At 35.7% G+C, this 23,783-nt stretch overlaps 1 protein-coding gene across 1 annotated transcript in view; it reads left to right on the plus strand.

The window, feature by feature from the left end:
- Positions 1–7,566: 7,566 nt before the first annotated feature.
- TINAG (tubulointerstitial nephritis antigen) overlaps positions 7,567–23,783 on the plus strand; it is a 153,926-nt gene continuing 137,709 nt past the window's right edge. Inside the window, exon 1 of the mRNA XM_006893134.1 lies at positions 7,567–8,067. Within this exon, the coding sequence (XP_006893196.1) occupies positions 7,713–8,067 (355 nt within the window). The 5' untranslated portion in view covers positions 7,567–7,712. The remainder of the gene's footprint in view (positions 8,068–23,783) is intronic.

Here is a 23,783-nt window from a genome sequence, read left to right on the forward strand (position 1 = left end):
TTGCCAGTGTTTTTAAGTATGCACAACTATTTAAAGTCTATCCATATTAAAGCAAGCCTTCAGCAAGGAAGTCCCAGTGAACAATTACACAGAAAGTCAGGATAAGTTGGGGAAATGAGCATGCAGTTTGGTGTCAAACACCGCAGGAAGCTTATTTATTGATTTCATTCCTCCCAAGATAAAATCCTAGAGGCTGCTAATTTCCTTCATTAATTTTTGTGCATTAGAGGAAGTGAAAATAATCTCAAGTAGAGGAAAAGTGGCCCTTTTCTTCTTGTCTAAAATGTTGCCCATCTGAGAAGAAAAGTTAAAGTAGTGAGCAGTGTGGCATGACAGACTTTTAACATTTTTCTCTCTCTCCCTTCCCCTTTCCTTCCACTTCCCCTTTCCCCTCCCAATCCCCATTCCTCTCCCTGGTTTCCTTTTTTTTTTTTTTTTTTGGTATGGAAAGCTTCAGGAATTTGCATGACAGCCTTATACATTAGCCATGTTAATCACCAATTTTAGCCTATACGCTCCACTCAAGTTTTTGAGGGTACCTCTAGTACTGTCACTATCTAATAATGCAAAGCAACAATTGATAGTAGCTCTATTCCAATGAATATTTATATGACTCTAAATAGCAAATAAGCATAAAATCTTTCTACAATATAATTTTTTTAGATTTTTTGTTTCACTTTTAAATGTTTTGTGGTGGTGTTATGTGCTGAAAAGTCAGAACTGACTCACAGCTGAAACTCTAATGGGTTTTCAGAGGCTATAAATTACTCAAGACAAGATTGCTTATCTTTCAAAGCACCTGGTGGTTTTGAAATACCTGCCTTGGGTGTTTGGCAGGTGTTGGGATTGGCAGTTCAATTCCTTACTTATGAGGCCATTAAATATTGCAATGACTTTAAAGCAGCATGTCTTAACTGTGATGCTAATGACATTTTAGAGCAGATAATTCCTTGTATGAGGCTACCTTATTCATTGTTGTTCTTATGTGCATTCAAATCACCTGTGAATCATAGCAACCCTATGTACAACAGGCCTAGACCCTGCTCTATCCTGTGCCAATTTTAATGTCTCTAACACAACTACCCCAATTACCACAGTCACTAAATTAGTCCATCTCATCGAAGGTCTTCTTTTGTGCTGTCCCTTCACCCTCTCAAGCATGGTGTCCCTCTCCAAGGACTGGTACCTCCTTTCAGGATGTCCAAAGTTTGTCAGATGAAGCTTCAGAATCCTTAACTCCAAGGAGCAGCCTGATTTCACCCTCTCTAGGGTGAATCTGTTCTTCTAGCAGTCCATGGTATATTCAATACTCTTTTCAGCTCAAAGACATCAATTCTCTTTCTATCACCCCCCGTCATTGTCCACCTTTCTGATGCATAGCAAGTAATTGCAAAGACTATGGCCTAGATCAGGTGCACCTTAATTTCCAGACTGATGTTGTTGCTTTTCAGTACTTTAGTGAGGTCCCTTATTGCAAATTTTCCCCATGCAATTTGAGTTTTAATTTCCTGGTTGTTGGTACCCAGAGTGTTGATTGTGGAGCTGTTAACAATCTCAATCTCTTCAACATCTATCATGATGCTGACGATGAGCTGACTGGTGCGAACCTTTGTTTTCTTGATGTTGAGCTTCAAAACATATTGAAGGCTGCAGTCCTTGATCATCTTCAGCAAGACGGTCCTCCTCAGTTTCACCAAGCAGGTTTGTATCATCTGCATAACGCAGATTGTTGATGAGTCTTCCTCCAATCCTGATACCACATTTCTTCTCATAGAGCCTTGCCTCCCAGATAATCTTTTCTGCATATAAATGGAATTGTAGAGCACTGAAAATTATCTCTGGACTACCCTCTATCACCCACTGAGTTGCCATGACTAAAACTCTTTCTGACCTTATTAAATTTATCCAGGGGCAAAAATAATCCCCTTATCTCCACTTGAGGGCCAACATTTTAAACACATAGAAGTTCAATCTGTGTCAAATATGACACCTTCAGTGTGAAGTTTCTTTTTTAATAGGTTTCAAAATGTCAATTCAGAGATGATTAGTAAGTTAGAACTGGATAATATAATTAGAATTTACACTTACTAAATGTGGAAAACTGAAGGATTTTTTTTTTAAACGACATTAACGAGGTCCCTGGCAGCCAATGTGCCCAATGTCATGTGTCATTTGATTTCTTGACTATTGTTGGATCCATGCAAAATGAAATAATAAACAAATTTCTAGAAAAAAAAGTGCCATGGTAGGTTAAGTGATTGGTTACAATCGAAAAGCTCACAGTTTGAACCTACCATCTTTCCACAGGAGAAAGATGAGAAAGTTTCCTTCTGCTAAGATTTACCACTTTGGAAATTTAGAGGATCGCGATAAATTGTAATTGACACTTGGAAGAAGGTATTTTGTAAACAAAAGTGTTAGGTCCTCATTGTCAATCCTGTCCTACTATGAAACTTCGTAGCTCAGGATGAGACACATGTGATCATCTATCTCAAAAGCAAAAAAACTGTGTGAGAGTGCAGCAATAACTCTTATCAATTAACTGCAATGAAGCAAACAAAATTCCTTTTGGGTGACAAAAATTCACTTCTTCTCATTCTCAATGAATCTTCCTACAAACTACATCTCATTTTGAAAATCTCTAGGTTGGAAACCATGCAACATGAAAATAGATAAAAAGCTGTTTGGATTGTCTAGCTCTAAAAAGAGCAGTAATAAAAAGATGAAATCATAGTTGTCATTAAATATTTGTTAAGTTTCATGTAAAAAAGTATTGGTCTTTGCAGTAAAATAAAACAGTGGAATTAGTATTTTGTGATAAGTAGAAAAATAAATCATCAACTCTTCTTGGGCATTTTTATAAAGGCTTCAAGAAAATAGCACTGATTCAGGAGTGAATTTGTGGTGAGTTTAAGTATTGGCTTATAAATTTGCACAAGAACATAGAGAAGCCAAAACAAAGGGAAGAGATGCCAAAGTTAAGGGATGAACAGAGATTTTTAAGGGCAGTTCAAGAAGACAAAGAAAAATATTATAATGGATTGTGCAAAGAGCCAGAGTTGGAGAATAAAAAAGAGCTAACTCAGCATTTTTCAAACGGAAAGAATTGAAAAACAATCCAAGTACTGAGTTGTAATACTGAAATATACCATAGGCAAACTCTTGAATAATCCAGGGAGCATCAAAAGAAGATGGAGGGAATAAAGAGTTACTATACCAAAAAATTTAGCCAACACTTAAATATTTCAGGAAGTATCCCAAAATCAAAAGCCAATAGTGATAAAGTAAGAAGTTCAAACTGCATTGAAGGCATTGGCAAAAAACTAAGAGCCCTGGAATTGATGAGATAATGAATGAGATGTTCCAAATAAAAGATACAGCCTTGTACATGCTCAGCAGTCTGTGTCAGAAAATTGAAAGACAGCTACTTGTCCAACTGACTAGAAGAATCATATTTATTCCCATTGCCAAGAAAGGAGATCCAACAGAATGCAGAAATTATCAAGCAATATCATTGTCACATGTAAGCAAAATATTTCTGAAGATTGTCCAAAACCAGCTAAAATAGTACATTGACAGAGGACTGTCAGAAGCTCAGGCTGGGTTTAGAAAAGGCCATGCACCAGGAATATTATTGCTTATATCAGATGGAACTCAACTGAAAGCAAAAAGTACCAGAAGAATGTCTATTTGCGCTTTATTGCCTATGCGAAGAGAGTCAATTGTGTAGACTACTCCAAGCTGCAGCTACTATTGAGAAGAATGGAGATTCCAGAAAAATTATGTTTATATGAAAGAAACTATGTCTAAACATAGCAAGGGAGCACTGAATGGTTTAAAACTTGGGAAATGGTGCTTCAGAGTTGTATCCTTTCCCCATACCTATTCAATAGGTATGCTTAGCAAATCACTAGAGAAACTGAAATTTATGAAGAAGGACATGACTTCAGAATTGGAAGAAGAATCATTAATTAACCCACAATTTTGTGGGTGTAGGGGTGGAGGAAGGAAATGGGAAGGATGTGGGTAAAAAGCCAGGGCAATGATGGGCAAAGTCCAATGGTGATTAATTTTGTAAAACATAAGAAAACCAATTAAAAACAAACAAACAAAAAAAACAACAAACCAAACCCCCCTCCACCTGCATTATGCAGATGACACAACTTTTCTTGCAGAAAGTGAGGACAAACTCACATGCTTTCTACAGATCAAAGACTGTAGTCATCAACATGGATTACAACTCAACATCAATCAACAAACAAAATTTCAACACTCAGGCCATTACATAAATATCATGATAGATGATGAAAAGACTGAAATTGTAGATTATTACATCTTGCTTGGATCCACAGTTAACATCGTTATTACCAGTGATTAGGAGATCAAGAGACATATAGTATTGGGGAAGTCTGCTTTCAGGGACCTTTCAAAAATCCTGAAGAGTAATGGTATCAGTTTAAAGACTAAAGTGCAAGCTATCATCTGCCCAATCACCTGCAATACATCTGAGATATGGACAATGAATAAGAAGGACAAGAGAAGAATGAATGCATTTGAATTGTTGGTTTGGAAAAGAGCACTGATTAGCCCATGGGCTGGCAACAGAACAAACAGATGTGTCTTGGAGAAAGTACTACCAGAGCATTTTTTGGAGGCATGGAGGTAAAGTTTCATCCCATTTACTTTGGATATATTATTAGGAGACATTATTCCTTGGAAAGAAACATCATGCTTGTAAAGGTGGAGGGTCAGTGAAGGAGAGGATGACCCTCAACGAGATGGGTTGATAGAATATCTGCAGCAATGGTCTCATATGTGTTAGCAATGGCGTAGAATAGGACAGGGCTCAAATCTGTTTTACACAGGGTCACTATGAGTTGTACTTGACAGCACATAAAAGCAACATAATTCCATGAGGATGGAATTGTATTTCTCTAATTAATCTCTAGGCTCCAGACTCCAACACAGCCAAATCTCTAAGGAAGTAATAAACGAATAAGGAGGTGACATTATCAGATTTTAATTAATTAATTTTATTTGAGTGAAAGTTTACAAATAATATTATTTTGTCAATCATTTATAGATATTTTGCTTTATAATGCTAATTATAATTGATTAATATAACTAATTTATTACAATGTCTAATCAAACTCTTATTATATTTGCCTTTCCCTTCACCCAACTTATCTCTTTATATTATATATTGCCTTTCCCTTCACCCAACTTGTCTCTTTATTAACGTTTACTTTCATCATGGTACCAGTTTATGAGATTGGTGCTAGGCAAGATTGAATACAGAGAGACTAGTTAAGAGATTAAATGAGAGCAGACTGAGACTAGAGTAAACAACATCCAACTCACTGCAGTTCAGAATGTTCTGACTCATAGTGACCCTACAGAACAGAGCAGAAATGCCCAATAGAATTTCTGTAACTTCAACCTTTACAAAAATAGAGTACCTCATCTCCCTCCTGTGGAGCCACTGCTGGGTTCAAAGCACTGATCTTTAGGTCAGCAATCAAGCATTTAATTACTGCACCACCAGAAATCCTTAAATACAAAATAATACCAAGAAAATGAGAGAAAGAAATCAAATCAACATAACTTGACAATAATATTGCTCATTGGTGAGATGGTAGATATTACTAAAATTAGGGGGAATTAAGGAGGGAAAGAGTTCACAATATTGGTGGAATAATACTTCAAATAACTTATGAGAATAGAATGAAGGAAATCCAAGACTCAGCAGATATTGAGAGTCTTACAAAAAATAGAAAATAAAAAGCAGGAACGAATGAAATCCTTGATGGCAACGAAAGGAAGATTTCTTAAATGGATAGTGCACTTATTACTGATCATGAATACTAATTGTAAGTAAGTTGCTAAACAATATGTGTTATTATTTCATTATATTGTGTCTCAATGGGCTCTTGTGTGTCAGAAAATATGAAGATGGCACAGGATAGAAGAGGGTTCAGATCTTTTGTTCACAGGGTCACTAAGAGTTGTACTCGACAGCACCTAGCAACAGCAACCATTTATTGTGAGGTAGGAAAGTAGACCATATTTTGTGTAGTTAGTCATCAATACATGTGAAGGAAGAGGAGGAAGTTGTTGAACTGGAGACTGGAGAGGCTGGAAGATTATGGAAAAACAATATGTGAGTGATGCACATATAGATAGAGGAACAGAGAGGCAGAAAAAAAAAGAAAGGAAGAACAAACTGTACTAGGCTATAGCCTGAGAAGAAGATACCAGAAGATAGTGGTAGAATGATGTATAAGAGTGATTTGAAAAAATTATTCAACGAAGATGGTATACAACTTGAAAAATTGCCATTATAAATTATCCTTGGAGTGTCAGATCCTTGTTTTATAAGAAAATAACTGAGAACCACATAGAAGTAAGTGGTGAACCCAAGGTCACTGAGCCAATTAAACAGTAGTTTGGGGGCCAGAGTCCAGGTTTTCTGATTGCCAAGACTGGCCCTTTCCACTAAGTCACCTAGCCTTCTTGCTGAATCATCATCTGCTCGTTACTTACCCATTATCAAAAGGGAGTTATTAGAGTTAATGAATAAATACTTCATAACAAAACCCACTGTAAATGCATAGCTCTACAGAAACACGCAAGAAGTACTGACCTTTGAGTTTCCATCACGACTCCTTCACCCCTGCAAGCTCCTGACTACTGGTTTTCTTGATCATAAACTGAAATCCAGATATTGCAGTTTCCTACACTGATGCCAAGAAGGGACTAAGGTCACCCTCAGGGAATTTTGAGCTGAATAAGGCACCACTAAGCTTTAAAATAAACTAAGTAAATAAATACAGATTGGAAATCACCCTAGTATGTGACTAGGCATGATTTAGACCTACTGTTACTGATATGACAGATCTTAGCAGGAAACCTTAAGAATAATTGGGTTTTAGTGACAAGTAGTTTGAATGACTAATTCCATTTTTTATTTTTGGGTTTTCTGCATCTTTTCAACCATAATTTGGGCCATTTCAGGGAGATTCCTTCCCGTCAAATTTCAGAATGTTGTTATTAGGTGCTGTCAGGTCAAGTACCACTCATAGTGACCCTACGAACAACAGTTCTGAACCCTGCCTTTTTCTGTTTTAACCTCTGACATACTTGAGCCCATTGCTGCAGTCATTGTTGGAGCTCTGTTGGCATAGTGATAAAGAGCTACACTGTCCACCCAAAGGCACGTGGTTCTAATCCACTGGCTGTTCCATGGAAGAAAGTTTAGCAATCTCTTCCCACATGACTTAGAACCTTTGAAAACTCACTAAAGCTTTGAGTCTGTTCTGATCCAGTGGTACACAGTAACAACAATAATATTATAAAAGGCATTTAAAAAATAGATATGCATATTTTGGGGCGGCACAGGTCATATTTAAAGTAAAATTTAATGTACAACTAACTTTATAATTGTGATTTTTTTTATACATTTCATGAAACAGATTTTTAACACCAAACAAAATAATAATGATCTCTTTCAGTTACTTATATTACCTAGGGCAAACATTAAAGTCCTTGGTTAATATATAACTTGAAGAAGCTTACTCAGTTCAAGTAAAAGATTAGTTCCTGAATTCAGGCTGATTTGCCTAGATGATTAGACTTTAGGCTCTGAGGAGAAGCCCCTGAGGCCAAGAATTGTGGACATCACAAAGAGTGGGAGATTACTTGACCTGTAGACAATGTGGACTGGATATAGGATCTTAATCTTTTCTTGTCTTACCACAGAAATTTGGATGGAGAAGCAGTATTTATCTCAAAGACAAGTGAATCCAGGAGCATATTTGACTAGGAATCACACCACTTTGGAAGGTACTCGATTCAAAAGAGCCATTTTCAAAGGGCAATACTGTAGGCATTTTGGTTGTTGTAAAGACAGAGATGACGGCTGTGTCACTCAATTCTATGAGGTGAATACACTGTGTTACTGTGATAAATTCTGTGAAAGGGAAAATTCTGATTGCTGTCCTGATTACAAGTCCTTTTGCCGGGAAGAGGAAGAATGGTCTCCTCATACATTGTCTTGGTATCCAGAAGGTAGGCTTTGGAAATGCCTGTCAGCATTACCTCAGTTATAATAACAAGATACAACAATCTCTCTGTCTCTCCTCCCTCCCTTTCACCCTCCTTCCCTTCCTCCCTCTTTCTTTCACTCTCTCTCTGTGTATTGTCCTTTATTTTTAAAGATTACTTCTTTTTAAATGAATACACTTCTACTGAAATTGCAAAAAGTAACTTCTATGGATTGTTAAAGTGCTTTTGTTTAGACACAGCGTTCTTGCTTATTCTAGCATAGCTAGAAATGTTCTGGTCTGTGGGGTATGAATGCTGCTTTGGAACATTTTTGAGCACTCCCTCAACATAAAGATTATTTAAATCACCCTCCTTCCTTGTAAAATATATTGACACAAGGACTCTCAAGGACTCACAATCTCTTAGAGAATCTCATAAAAAAAAAATCTTCGGATTCATTAAATATCTTGCTCATTATATTAAGGGGCCTATGCACCCATAGGCTCAGATCCTATGTAATATAGCAGCACCGTTAATATCAGGACAGAAACCCAAAACAAAGCCAGTACTTTCCTTGCCTAAATAATATAAAATAGAGTCTTCATACATATTTTTGCTTTGGCTTTTCTCCCCTTCAATATGTCAGTCTGAAACTTTCTAAACTAGTAAGAGGAAAAAAGGACTTCAAATAGAGTAATTGTGAAGGTGCAAGTTTGAGTGGATAAATAGAAATAATTCATAAGGAAGAGGGTGATATTCACTTTCTTTCTCGAATTATGGGAAAATGACTGTAGCTATTGATTTAAAAACACTCTGTAAATAATTTTTTAAAAATGTCAACATCTGTACCCCTTAGCAGCAAAACTCTTCTATCTCTTACCATGTCAAATGTCCTGGAGAGAAATACAGATTTATTGCACCCCTTTAACACAGTGATTTAAGTTCTTGACCAATTATTAAAACCTACTAGTTGCTTCATAGGAAAAATATGTGCAAGTGTACTTTTATCAATATTTACGACCAGCAGACCATATAATGCAATTACACTCTATCCTATGTGTCACTATGAGTTTGAATTGGGTCAATGAGAGTGTATTTGATTTTGACTTGGTTAGTTAAACTAATATAAATAAGCAATGGTGTTTAGAAATGACAGTCAAAATACAATTCTCTTAAGCTAGAGATTCAGTGTCCTTATTTCCAAATCAGATACCATGTATGTTTTGAAAATGTGTATTATTTTAGCAATTTCCACAATATTATCTTTTATGCCAGGTTTTTGCCTTTACAAATAATTAGTCTAACAAATATTTAGGTATACATTCAACAATGGCAATGATCAAAGATTGATTTGATTGAGTACCACCAGACATTGATCTTGCACTAATCAGCAATAAGGAGAAAAGAGACAGGAAGGATCTCCTGAAAGTCACAGCCAAGTTAGAGGAATTCATACACAACAAATTCAGTGCTTAGTTGCTAATTGTGATGCATCTCTGAAGGAAACATTTACGGTATTGTGAGAAAAGAAAATGAAAATTAATATGTGATATGTAAAATTAGCTAAGGTGGGAAATTAAAGTGAGCAAATAGGTCTAAAAGGTAGCTTTAGAAGAAAAGAGTGAGCTGGAGGAGAGTTGACAGCAGAGTGGAGCAAAACTGTGAGGCAGAGCATGGGATGGACTCAAAACTGGAAGAAAGCCACTGTGTCTAGGGAATAATGACCAGGAATGATTGAGGCAAAGGCATGAATAGAGGTTTGTGAGATGGGTGGAAGTCAGATTTTGCCAGACCACGTTGATATTTGAGATTGTATTCTGATTCATAAAACTCAGTGGAAAATGTTAATTAGAAAAGAATGAACTTCTGGAAATGCATTTGTGTAATACTTCATGTGCAGAAAATATCTACATTTTAGCATTATGCTGATACATTTTTAAAAATTCTTAACAATTTTTACTAAGGTAGTCTACTATATAGTCAATTGTGAGGGACCTCTTAAGAGTACTGAAGAGCAACGACATCAGGCTGGAGGCTAAGGTGCACCTTATCCAGGCTATAGTCTTTGCAATTACATGCTATGCATCAGAGAGTTGGACAGTGAATAGAGATGATAGAAAGAAAATTGATGACTTTGAGCTGTCATGCTGGAGAAGAGTGTTGAATATACCATGGACTGCTAGGAGAACAAACAGGTTTGTCCTGGAGAAGGTGAAACCAGAATGCTCCTTGGAGTCAAGGATTCTGAAGCTCTGTCTGACATATTTTGGGCATGTTGCAAGGAGGGACTAGTCCTTGGAGAAGGACATCATGTTTGGCAGAGTGAAGGGGAAGCGAAGGAGAGGAAGACCTTTCATGAGATGGATTGATTCTGTGACTGGAGCGGTGGGAATAAGTGCATTTGAGATGGCTAGGTTGGCACAGGATAGAACGGCCACCAGAGCTCTAAATACGAGCAAATATTTCTCTGGCCTGCATGTATCTACTGGCTACATGTTAAGCAATACTGAAGGATATTAAAATATTGCAGATTGAACTAAGATTACAGCAGTGGGAATTAAGTAAAGCCTATAGATTTAGCCAGAGTGAAACTAGAAGCTTCATAAAATATATTCCTGTCCTGAATGACTTTCAAAGTAGAGACACATAAGAAGATAATTTTAGTACAGTAAGGTAATAGTTCTGGAATTAATGTCCTCAATATGATAGAATTCAGCTGGTTAGAGTTGAGTCATAAAATATGACTAGAACATTACTTAGATGACAAGGTGAGAAGAGCAGATTAGCGAATTCCTAGCTGAGAAAGTAGTGTGTACAGGAAGAGGTTAGAAAAAACGACATGGTTCAAAATCAACAATTACATAGTGGGAAAAAGAAGTAAGGATAATAAATCTTAGAAAATCTAAGAGGCTTATGTGTTAAGTTTTTATATTGGCTTTCTTTCAGTTTAGATACACTACCCTTTTCTTTCTCAGTCCCTCCCCCCACATAGAAATGATACGTATTGACAAATAAACAGAAATCTCTTTTGTGTGTATCTTCCGTAAACACATGGGCTTGAATGAATTTTTACTCATCATAGTCCACAACAATTTCTTTCTTATTTATAGATGGTTCTACCTGTCTATATATCTCTATCTCTACAGTTAATTCACATCAGTATCCATAGCTAGTGTGTCTTTTAAAAATATATGTATTTGTCTATATTATTTAAAATACATAAAATTTTTATGTGTTCTTTAGTTTTTCATTTCTATAAATTATCCTATGCTCAGTGACAGAGCTGCTGCACCAAAGGAACTGACTGACATTGAAAAATTTCAAGAAATGAGGGCTAGTGTGTTGTGAATTGGTTTAAGCTGGATTTTATGATGGCCTCTTGCCTCTTGAGGAGGGATACGTATAGAGTGCTTGGACTTCTGTGGCTTTCTTTTTGTTCCAGGTGAGTGTCAGCAGATGAGACTTGCCAGATGAACTGGGTGTCTCTGGCCCAGAGTCCACCAGCATTTGGGTATGCCAGAATTTTAAAATACTGTAATATGATAATTGATCTTGGATGAACACTCTTTCTAGTGGTACAGTAGAGGTCTGTCTATTTGCTCTACAGGAGTAACATAGAGTTGCTGCGATGATGGACAGCTAGGCCATAGTGTATCAAACACCATAAATGGTTATTCATCATGTGCAGTGTTTGTTGGAGCTCCTGAATTGATTCAGGTTTGGAAGCAGGACTGGCATCCACTTTCTAAACTACATGCCTCTCAAAAGTCTATAAACTTGGAGAAATGATGATAATTCTGGAAAGGCTTCAGGCCTTTGTTTATCTTCTGTTTATATATGTATCCTTCCCTCACATGTGCTCAGTCTATCATGGTGAACAAATCATTCAAGAAGTTAGACTCTATGAAGAAACATGTGGCATCAGAATAGGAGAAGATTTAAGAAACAGCAGAATTCTCCCAGGTGGGCGTTTTGGGTAGTGAGAACTGATGAGAATGCATAATTATGGAAGAATTTGGAATGATGGAGCTCATGGAGTGTGAATCATGCTTTGGCTCTTAATATTAGGAAGGCCTGAGGGACACTTTTGTCAAACATTCTTCTAGGCCGTATAGCACTGGTCTGTCCATTTGCTGTACAGAGTAACTCGTGGTTGCTGTAACGCTGAACACTGTGACACTGATGTGTCAAATGTGATAATGGTTACCCATAGTGGACAGTGTTTAGTAGAGCTCCCTAATTAAACAAGCTTGGAAGCAGGAGTGATATCCACTTCCGAAATAGCTTGCCACCGGAAACCCCATGAACCTAGAGAAAGGATGAAAGTTATATAAGTTTTCAGGTCTTTCATTCATAGGGTCACTATGAGTCACCTACAATTCGACAGCACTTCACAACAAAAAAACAGTAACAACCACAACCATATAAGCAGTAGCCAATGGTAATGATGTAGGAAGTGGAAGCTGCCCAGAAGGCACTGGCAAGAAAAAAGTCCCAGGAATTGATGGGGTACCAACTGTCTTGTTTTGATTAACAAATACAGCACTCACCACTATACGGCAGAGTAGTTGGAGGACAGCTCTATGGACAATGGATTAGGAGAGGTCCATGTTTGTTTCTATTCCCATGAAAGGTGATCCAACAGAATGTGGAAACTATCAAACAATATTCGTAATATCACATGCAAGCAAAATACTACTGCTTTGTTCTACTATCATTCAAATACTACTATTACTAAAAAATTTCTAGAACATTCCATAGATAAGGAACTGTCAGAAGTTCAAGCAGGATTTAGAAGAGGCAGTGGCATCAGGAATATGGTCAGATGGATACTGGCTGAATGTAAAGAACACTAGAAGAATGTCTATTTATGCCTTATTTACTATGCAAAGGCATTTGACTGTGTGGATCATAACAATTTTTGGCTAACATTGAGAAGAGTGGGATTCCTGGAGCACTTAATTGTCTTCATGTAAAAACTATGCCTAGATCAAAAAGCTGTTAAGTGAACAGAGCAAGGAAACACTACATAGTTTAAAATTAAGAAGGGGGTGTGTCAGAGTTGTATTCTTTGTCCACATCTATTCAATCTGTATGCTGAGCAAATTAACTCAAAAAGCTGGAGTCTGTGAAGAATGATGCAGAGTCAAGACTGGAGGAAGACTCATCAATAACCTGCATTATGCAGATGATGCAAACTTGCTTGCTTAAATTGAGGACTTGAAGCACTTTTTACAGAAGAGCAAAACAATACAGCTCTCAGTATGGATTGCATCTCAATGTCAAGAAAACAAAAAATTCTTATAATTGGAGATATAGGAAATATGATAAATGGGGAAAAGATTAAAATTGTCAGCAACTTCATCTTACTTGGATCCACAATTAACACCTTTGGAACCAGCACTCAGGAAATCAGGACTCTTATTAATGCACTGGGAAAGTCTGCACTTAGGAACCTTTCAAAATTATTAGAGTAATGATATTATTTGGGGACTAAGACATGTCTGATATAGGCCATGGTCTTTCTGAACAATTGTCATGCATCCGAAAGCTGTATAATGAATGAGGATGACAGAAGACTTGATGTCTTTGAGCTGTGGTGTTGGAGAAGAGTGCTGAACTTCACAAATACATCTTGGAGGAAGTGTAGCCAGAGTGCTCCTTGGAGGTAAAGACGAAAAAGCTTTGCCTCAGATACTCCAAATATATTTACAGAAGGGACTATTCCTTGGGGAAGAAAATGATTCTTAAAAAGGCAGAAGTTTGGCGAAGAAGAGGAAGATCTTCAACCACAGGGATTGACATACTGACTGCAACAATGGGCTCTAGTGTGTCAGGAAGTATGAGGACGGAACAAGATAGGATAGAATTCAGATCTGTTGTTCATAGGATTACTATGAGTTGTACTCAACTTAATAGCACCTAATAGCAATAGCCTATGTTCTGTACCATACCATACCATACCATACCATACCATACCATACCATACCATACCATACCATACCATGAATAAGGATGACAGAAATTTCTGACTTTGAGTTGTGATATTGGAGGACAGTATTGACTATCCCATGGACTGCCATAAGAAAAGACAGATTTGTCACAAAGAAAGTGAAGCCAGAGTGCTCCTTGGAGGCAAGCATGACAAAACTTTGTCTCACAATCTTTGAGCATGTTGCTAGGATAGGCTGTTCCTTGGAGAAGGACATCGTGCTTGAAAAGGTGGAGGAACAGCAAAAGAGAAGAAGACTCTCAACCAACTGGATTGCTACAGTGACTGCAACAATAGGCTCAAGTGTGTCAGAGCTTGTGAAGTTGGCACATGATAGCACAGGTTTCAGATCTGCTGTTCATAGCATCACCATGAGTTGTACTGAAGCCTACAGTACATAACAACATAAAAATATTTCCTAGTGGCCTAGCTACATTGCCAACCTGAAGATAGGAAGGTCAAATCCATCAGTTGTTCCACAGAAGAAAAATCGACACTCTCCTCCTGTGAGACTTACAGCTTCTGCAAAACCCACTAGAATCAGATATGAGTCAGTTCTGACTTGACAATACCCAAAAACAATATACTATGTTAAGGAACTCAGATGGCTAATCCAAAGGCTGAACCTCTCTGTGGTTCAAATGCATCAAGTGACTGGAAAATCAGATGGAGGGTCATCTATGAGTTGGTTCTGACTTGATGACAATGAGTTGAGCTGATACTATGTTGTAGTCTTTTTATTTTCTTACTATTATCGTGTTTTAAAGTTCTTTCTGTGATTTTAGATACCCTCTGGCTTTTGGCTGATGCCTATTTCTCTAGTATTTTTTGGTTGATTTTATTATACAGATGACACACCTTGCTTACTGAAAGTGAAGAGGACTCGAAACACTTGTTGGTAGCTACAGGGGCAGGCTATCTCTGTCTGTAAAATGTCTGCAGGAATGCCTATACGTCCTTCAGCATCTGTACACCTGCAAGTGTCTTTCTTCATGTTCTTCAGTGTCAAGGAGACTCCCAGTTCAAGGACCAGTGTCCAAAAAGACAATATATTCTTGACAATTATTTCTTGGTTGTAGTGTGGGACTCCTTTTTTTGTTTGCTTTCTTCTCTTGTATAAAATAAAAAGTGTTAAAGGCCACATCCTAGGGCAACTTTCAGTGTTGTGATGAGATTAAGAGATGTTACATTCTTCTCTCAATCCTTTTACTTTATTTGCTAATGGGTGATAATGATAGCACTTTTATATTTATTGTTATATACATGCTTTTTGGGTTACACAACTCAATCTGTGACATACAACAGAAATTGCTAAAACCAAAATTTGAATTTATTCACTTTAAATTCTTCCAGATTGTTTTCAAGAATATCTACATTATTTTAGAGTCTCAATGTGATACATGAAATGGTGTATAAGGTCTCTTATCCCATTCAGCAATTGGCATTATCTACCTTTGTGATCTTTACTCAATCAACATATAAAACCTTATTTCTTATTGTCATTTCAATTATTCTTATTACTAGTGGGTTTTAGGATCCATTCATATTTTTGTTGGATGGATGTGTTATCTCCTCTTGTAATTATTTTTTTCTTATCCATAACATTTTAATACGCTATAATGGGCAGCAAATTCACTTACTGATACTTCTTTATCCAGGCAGATTGCTATTTGTAGACATTGAATCTTCTGTACATGACTTTTAATACTTACATCTATTTCCTTCAAACTAGCTATTCTAAAGCTAGAGTTTTGAATAATATGAGAAATAATTTATAGACTTAATAGAAGATAAAATTTTATTTTTTAGATAGACTTATTTGAAGATAACTGAATACTAAATGCAACATCTTTCCAATAATATTGTGCACTTCTTCAATTCTTGTTTTCAGAATTGTGCCTAAAGAGAAATAAAATGTTATCCATAGTCATCATACACTTTTCCCATTCATTCTTGGAAGCTTTTAGCTTTATTTTTAGTGGCATATAAACAAATACCATTTTCTACTTATTTATTTTGTAAATAAATGCTAGTATTGTTTGGTTGTCATATTCCATTTGACAACTATTCCAAATTCTTTTATTAGAAATGAAAATCAGCATCTTTATCATAGTAAAGATGTCATTTTTCAAAACCTCAAAGTACACATTTAACATAATGGACAAAATAGAGAATTATTTCCTTTTAAGACTAGTGGAAAAACACAGGCACATACTTTCTTCTTTACTATTTAACAAATATATTTTTGCCATTAAAAAAAAAAAAACCAAAATAAGGAGTGAAACAATCTGAAGGAGAAATTTAACACTCAACAATATTAAAGACATTGTTCATGAAACAAGTAAAAATTTTTGCAAAGACAAGAAATACAGACCAAAATGGACAGTTGTCAGAAGAGACTCTGAAACTAGAGATAAAATGCAGAGAGACCAAAACAAAGTGAAGAAATGCTGAGGTAAGAGAAAAATAAAATTGCAAAGGTCAACAAAAGAAGACAAAAGATTTTAAATGAAAAGTGAAAAGAACTAGAGTTATAAAACCATAAAGGAATATGTTTGGCATTTCTCTAGCTATAAGAACCTAAGTACAACTTCAAGCCTCAAGTTGCATTACTGAAAGATTTCTATGGACAAAATATTGAATGATGTAGAAAGCGCCAAAATAAGACAGAAAGAATACACAGAGTCACTGTGCAAAGAAGGGATTGGTCAACATTAAGCAATTTCAAGAAGTATCATATGACCAAGAACCAATGGTAAGGAAGGAAGTCCAAGCTGCAAAGTATAAGGCCTGAAGAATTAACAGAATGCCAGCTGATGTATTTTAACAAACAGATGTCACCCTGGATATGCTCACTAGCTTATGCTAAGAAATTTGCAAGACAGCCAACAGGCCAACTGGTGGAAAAGATCTATATTTGTTCTCATTATCAAAAAAGAGAGATAACTAGAAAGTGAATATTGTTGAACAATATCATTAATATCACATAAAAGTAAAATCTTTCTAGAGGTTATTTAAAAAGCAGCTGGAATATTACATTAACAGTGACCATCCAGAAATTCAAGTTGAATTTAGAAAAGACCTTTGTATGTGGGATATAATCGCTGATGTCAGATAATGATTGAAAACAAAGAACACCAGAAAGATGTTTATCTGATTTTTTTGTTGACTACAAATGTATTTCATAGCAAATTATGAATAACACTGGGAAGAATTGGAATCACAATTAAGAGCACTTAATTGTGGACATGATACTTGGAAAAATAGAGAGTGAGCAAAAGAGAAGAAAGAAGATCCTTAGCAAGATAGATTGACACAGTGACTGCAACAAAAGGTTCTAATGTGTCAGAGTTGAGGAGGATGGAACAGAATAGATCAGGATTTAGTCTGTGGTTCAGAGCGTCACTATGAGTTATATTAAACTCAGGGGCACCTAATAACAACATAGTTCATGATAACTAACTTCTGATATTTGGAGAACTTAAAATGGTAGACACAGAAAATAGTTTGATTATTTAGATATTTAGACTATTTAATAGATTTTGGCTCAGAGTGTAAGTGAATTTTCATACAGCATATTTTTGTCTAATAGATTTTACAGAAGGAATACACTATGCATTTTTTGGGGAACAAAGTAAAGCTAATTTAATTCTACACTACTCTTATGTTTTTATTAGTGAAAGATGTAGACTATTGGCACACTGAATTGGGTAAAGGTCATTTATTCTTTCACAACCTTCTTAACCATATTATAAAGACAAATCACAGATTAAATTTTGTGACCCATTCCAGTTGTTTATATATAGATGTAGTTGTTTTTATGTGCCATCAATTTGTCTGCAACTCATAGCAACCCAAAGAACAAGAGCTCTGAACCCTGTTCTCTATCTCAAGCCAATTTCTTATCTCCAACACAGCTAACCCCATTACCCAAGTCACGGAGTCATCTCATCAAGGGTCTTCCTCTATTGCACTGTCCCTGCAAGCATGATGTTCTTCTCCAAGGACTGATCCCTCCTAACAACATGCCCAAAGTGTGTGAGACAGAGCCTCAAAATCCTTGCCTCCGAGGAGCAGCCTGGTTTCACCATTTCCAGGACAGATTTGTTTGTTCTCTTAGCAGTCCATGATATATTTAATACTCTTTTCCGGTACCAGAACTCACAGGCATCACTTCTTCTTCTCTCATCCTTAATCATTTTCCAGCTCTTTGATATATACAGAATAATTGTGCTTGTATCAGGTGCACCATAGAGTCTAAACTGAAAGCTTTGTTCTTTAGTATTCTGGAGAGGTCCCTGACATCAGATTTTTTCAGTGCAATTCGTCTTTTGATATTCTGGCTTCTGATACTAAAAATGTTGATTATAGGGTCAACAAAGCTAAAACTTTTCATAATCTCTCTTCTCCATATATCATGATTTTGCCAATTGGCTAGTAGTGAGAAACTTTGTTTTCTTAATGTTGTTGTGTACATAGAGTTGGAATGATTCATAGCTGACAGTCCAGAATGTTTTCAGAGACAGTTAATCTTATAAGAGCAGACTGCACATCTTTCTCCCACAGAACAGCTGGTGGATTTAAGCCACAAGAGGACAGAGATTAGTGGAAAGGTGAAGGAAAGGTCCAATGGGGACTTGAGACAGGGAGACAAAAGTAATAGATCAGTAGAATTTAATCAAATAAAACACAATGTGCAGAGGTGATTGCATAACTTAAAATATATATGAATGAAACAATGTATATGAATGTATAAAATAAATTATGTATAATACATAAAACGGGGGGGGGGGAAGAGCAACTTCAAAATGTTTTAACTAATTTACATAAATGTAAACCTGTTAGTTTGGAAGCAGGAGTAGCATTCTTTTCCTAAACATCATGCCTCTGGATCTCTATGAACTTTGAAATATGATGATAGTTAAGAAAAGCTTCAGGCCTTTTGTTCATAGGGTCACTATGAGTTCTGCTTGATTCGAAGGCAAACAACAACAACAACAACATAATTAATCAATAGGAATGGATTACTTATAGCCATATGCTGATTACTAGATATGATTTTACCAATGATAACCTATCTGACATTCACTTGGATACTCGAAGGCTCCAGTGTTTATCAAAACATAGATAACGGAAACACTTGCAGCAGCTCTCCCAGAACCTGCCTTTTATTTTTCATTTTTCCGGAAGCTCTGTTTTTTATTTATACAGAGCCCTCCTGCCTTTTAAAGGAGTGCTCCTAGCTACCTGTGGGGTATGGATTCCTGATATGAGCAAGACACTGCCTGCTCTAAAATGAAGTTCAGACCAGCAGACATTTACAGCACAATGCCTATGATGAAGCATTTTAAAACAATTTACAGACATAATATCATTTTTCCCCCTCAAATCAATAAGATCAACTATTTCATTTTTCAAGCTATGAATTATCTGCTTCTGTTTTAAAGGCTGTTACATTTTAAAAACTCCTTTGTTTTAACTGTCTTTACATTTTTCTTTGTCAAGATGCTATAAGAGCAATTGCTTTGAGTAATTCACTCTAAAGAGCTTAAAACATATTTCACTGAGAAAATGAAGTCACCGGAGAAATTCGCTCATTTCCCAAAAATCATAGTTTTTAACTACTTCCAAATGTGTTGTTGACTAAATAGATTCCTCTTCTTTGAGATCTTAATTTCAATCTGTTTGATCTCTTAAAAATATTTTTACCACTTTTCCTTTGTCTTACTGTCCTGCATTATTATGTTCTACTCCTTTCTTAAATATTCTTCAGTTCTTCTCTTAGGTTTTCTACTTCATGGTCTTTATACATTCAATTGTTATTTGCTTTGTTTTCTCAAATTATCTTTTGATCTTTCAGTTCTCTTCCTTCATCATGTTTTTTTTTCCACTTTAGCTTCTCTGTATTTTGTTGTGGGGATTTATGTTGGCCTAGTCAATAGGGAGTTGTGTTGCCAACCCAAAGGCAAGTGGTTCAAATCCACCAGCTGCTCCTCAAAGAAAGATGATCAATTTCCTTCCATGCTATTTACACCCTCTGAAAACTCACTGGAGGATCAGTTGTGAGTCAGCTGACAGAACAGCAATGAGTGTATTTTATAATAACTCTGAGAGAGAGTCTATTATGACATCTATTCTGGTATTTTTCTCTCTTTCCAGATTTTTAATGACCTTTTGCTTTCTTTATATATGCTGTCCTTAATATCATCTCATAACACATTTGATTATAGTCATTATAATTCTGAGTCATCATATCTGTTCCTGAAATACCAAGTCATATTTTGACTTTGGATTTTATTTTTTTTCAATTTCAACTTGAACTTACATATGAAAAATTGATGATCTTTTCTGCAGTTGATCCTTACTATTTCTGTTTGATGATATTGAGTTCTTCCACAGTCTCTTTCTCAACAGATACAATTTATTTGATTTCTGTATTTTCCATCTACTTGTGTTATACAAACTCTACTTATATTATATCTGTTTATATATTTTTTTTAAATATTTTTTTTTACTATGAAAGAGTCACACAACATGCTATCTTGGGATCTCTGGTTTCTTTTCTATAACCATGACCATATTTTCCAAACATGAACTCTTCCTTGCTTCCAAATTTTACTTTCCTTTTTTCTATTTTTTTAAATTTTATTTAAATTTATTATTAATTTAAGTAAAAATTTACAGAGACTTTCTATTTCCATTCATTCATTGTTGCACTTTTCTCCCTGTCCAATCCTCCCCCCTAGTACACTACCCTCTTGGAAAAGTAAAAGAAAAATTCTTTCATTGTTTTACAAATCCTCCCCCAGGTTCACTCCACCATGTAGCCTTCCCTCTAGACTCCTGTAATGACAAAAATACCTAATCATATATCCCTTTTAAACAGTTTTCTCCCTCATCTGTTTCAATTCAGTATACATTACTGAACCCATCTTTCTCAGTCTCTCCCCAACCCCAAGGTCAGTCCTGTTTTACAACAGTGGCACCATGCAGTATTTGTCCTTTTGTGATTGAGATACTTCAATCAGCGTAATGTCCTCCAGAGTCACCCATTTTGGATAATATTGCATGAGTTCCTTGTTTTTCAATGCAACACAGTATTCCATTGTGTGAATATACCACAGCTTCTCTATCCATTCATTTGTTGATGGGCACTTAGGTTGTTTCCAACTCCTTGCTATTGTGAACAAAGTTGCAATAAACATGGGTGTGCATATATCTGCTTGGATGTCAGCAAGTTTTACTTTCAAATATATGATTATTATTAATGCAACTTGACTGAATGTTTGACCAATTTCAGACCATAACATTTGGTATGGAACCTCAGTTTTTTCATCTTTGGCTTTTGTAGTTGGTGTGTAAGTTTCAATAATAGTCATATTAACAGAACTCTTTTACATGTGTATGATTATTGTCCTATCACTGACAGCACAGGACAGACCTTGAAAGAATTCTTTTTTTATGATAGAGGTAGTATTGATTCTCTTAAGTTCACCATTCCTTTTGTAGCAGGTCATGTGATTGTCTGATTCAAAATGGCCAGTACCAATTCATTTGAATTCATTAAGGCCATGGTATCTGATTTTAATGTGTTCCATTTCATTTGAGGTAATTTCCACTATGCTTACTTTCATAGATTGTACATTCCACATTCCTATTTCAAATGGATCTTTGTATTTGATTTTTATCATTTGAATTGTGTCACGTCAGTAAATGAAGTTTCTGTATTGGGTTGAAAACTTTACACCAATTGTGTCATTAGGGTAAACTACTTTGAGGACACAGCTCTTTCTCAGCTGTATTTTGAGTTTTATTTAAAGAACACATTTATTTACAGAACACAGCTCTGTAGTAGGATTTGAAATCAGGGACTGTGATGCATTCTTTCTTGTATCTCTTTTTCAGGAGTGCTTTGCTTATTTGGAGTCCCTTTCCATTCCAAATAAAGTTGGAAATTACCTTTTACATCTTATTGAATAGTGACATTGGTATCTGCATTGGGATTGCATTTAACTTGTATATTGCCTTTGGTAGAATTGTCATTCCCACTATATTGCATCTTCCCATCCATGAGCATGGTATATTCTTCCATTTCACCAGGTCTCTGTTTTTTTCTGTAGTAATGATTTGTAATTTTATTTGTATGGGTATTTTTGTCTCTAGTTAGATTTGCTACCAAGCGTTTAATTTTGTGATTAGTTATTTTGATAGGTATTGCTTTACTTAGCTCATTTTGTGCTCTCTTTGTCACTGTAGTGAAATACAACTGATTTTGTATATTAATATTGTATTCTGCTACTTTGCTGAATTGATCAACTATGTCCAGCAGTTTTCTCACTGAGTCTACACTATCATATCAACTGCATATGTATCTAAAGTTAGCTTTACCTCCTCTTTATCAATTTGGATTTTTTTTTGTTTCCATCACTTGTCTTATTGCTCTTTCTAAGGCTTCCAATGCATTGTTGAGTAGGAGAGATGATATTAGGCATTCTTATCTAGTTCATGTTCTCAAAAGGAATTGCTCTCCATTAAGAAGGAGGTTAGATCTTGGTTTTTCAGATATACTTTTCACTATGTTGAGGAAATTCCCCTCTATTTCTATGTTGCAGAGTATTTTAATCTTGAAAAGATATTGGGTTTTGTCAAAGGCTTTTTCTGCATCAATTGATATAATTGTATGGTTTTTGTTCTTTGCTTTGTTAATGTGATTAATTACATTTATTGTTTTTCTTATGCTGAACCATTCTTGTACATATGTTATGAATCCCAGTTGGTCATGTTGATTTTTTTAATGCACTGTTGGATTTTATTGACCAGGATTTTATTGAGGATTTTAACATCTATGTTTATGAGAGATATTGTTCTATAGTTTTCTATTTTGGTGGTGTCTTTACCTGACTTTGATATGAAGAATATGTTTGCTTCATAGAATGAATCTGGAAGAATGCCATCTTTTTTCTATATTTTAAATACTTTATGTATAATTGGTGACAGTTCTTCTGTTAATGTTTGATAAAATTCACCAGTAAAACCATCTGGTCTAGGGGTTTTTTTGTGTTGGAAGTTGTTTTATGACCTGTTCAGTTTCTTCTTTTGTGATGAGCCTCTTCAGTTATTCTGTTTCAGTCTGTCAGTTTGGGTAGACTGTGAGTTTCTAAGTAATTATCCATTTCCTGTATGTTTTCATATTTGTTTGAGTATAGTTTTTCATAAGAGCCCATTGTTGTTGTTGTGTACAGTAGAATCAGAACTGACCCATAGCTGACCTTCCAGTGGGTTTTCAGAGGCAGTTAACCTCATGAAAGGAGATTGCCATCATTCTCCAGCAGAGCAGTTGGTGGCGTCAAACTGCATACCTTTGGGATTGCAACACAGCTTCTTGCTACTAGACCACCAGAGCTGTCTAATAGTCCATTATTAACCTTTTCATTTTAGTTGGTTTGTTGTGACATTGCCTCTTTCATTTCTTATTCAGATTGTTTGTATTTTTTCTTTCTTTCCTTTGTTAGTTTTGCTATGGTTTGTAAATTTTATTGACCTTTTCAAAGAATCTACTCCTGGTCTTGCTGATGATTTCATTTTTCTGGCTTTTATTTCATTTCTTTTTGTCCTAATGTAATTTTATTTCTTTTATAGGTTGATGAGTTTTATGGTTGTTCTTTTTCAACTTGCTGGGGATAATGGGTTAGAGAATCAATTATCATTTTTTTCTTCCCTTGTGATGTGATTGCTTATTGCTATAAAT

This window comes from Elephantulus edwardii, unplaced genomic scaffold, assembly GCF_000299155.1.
Source record: "Elephantulus edwardii isolate Elephantulus edwardi_28Jun2011 unplaced genomic scaffold, EleEdw1.0 scaffold00124, whole genome shotgun sequence".
Taxonomy (NCBI): Eukaryota; Metazoa; Chordata; class Mammalia; order Macroscelidea; family Macroscelididae; genus Elephantulus; species Elephantulus edwardii.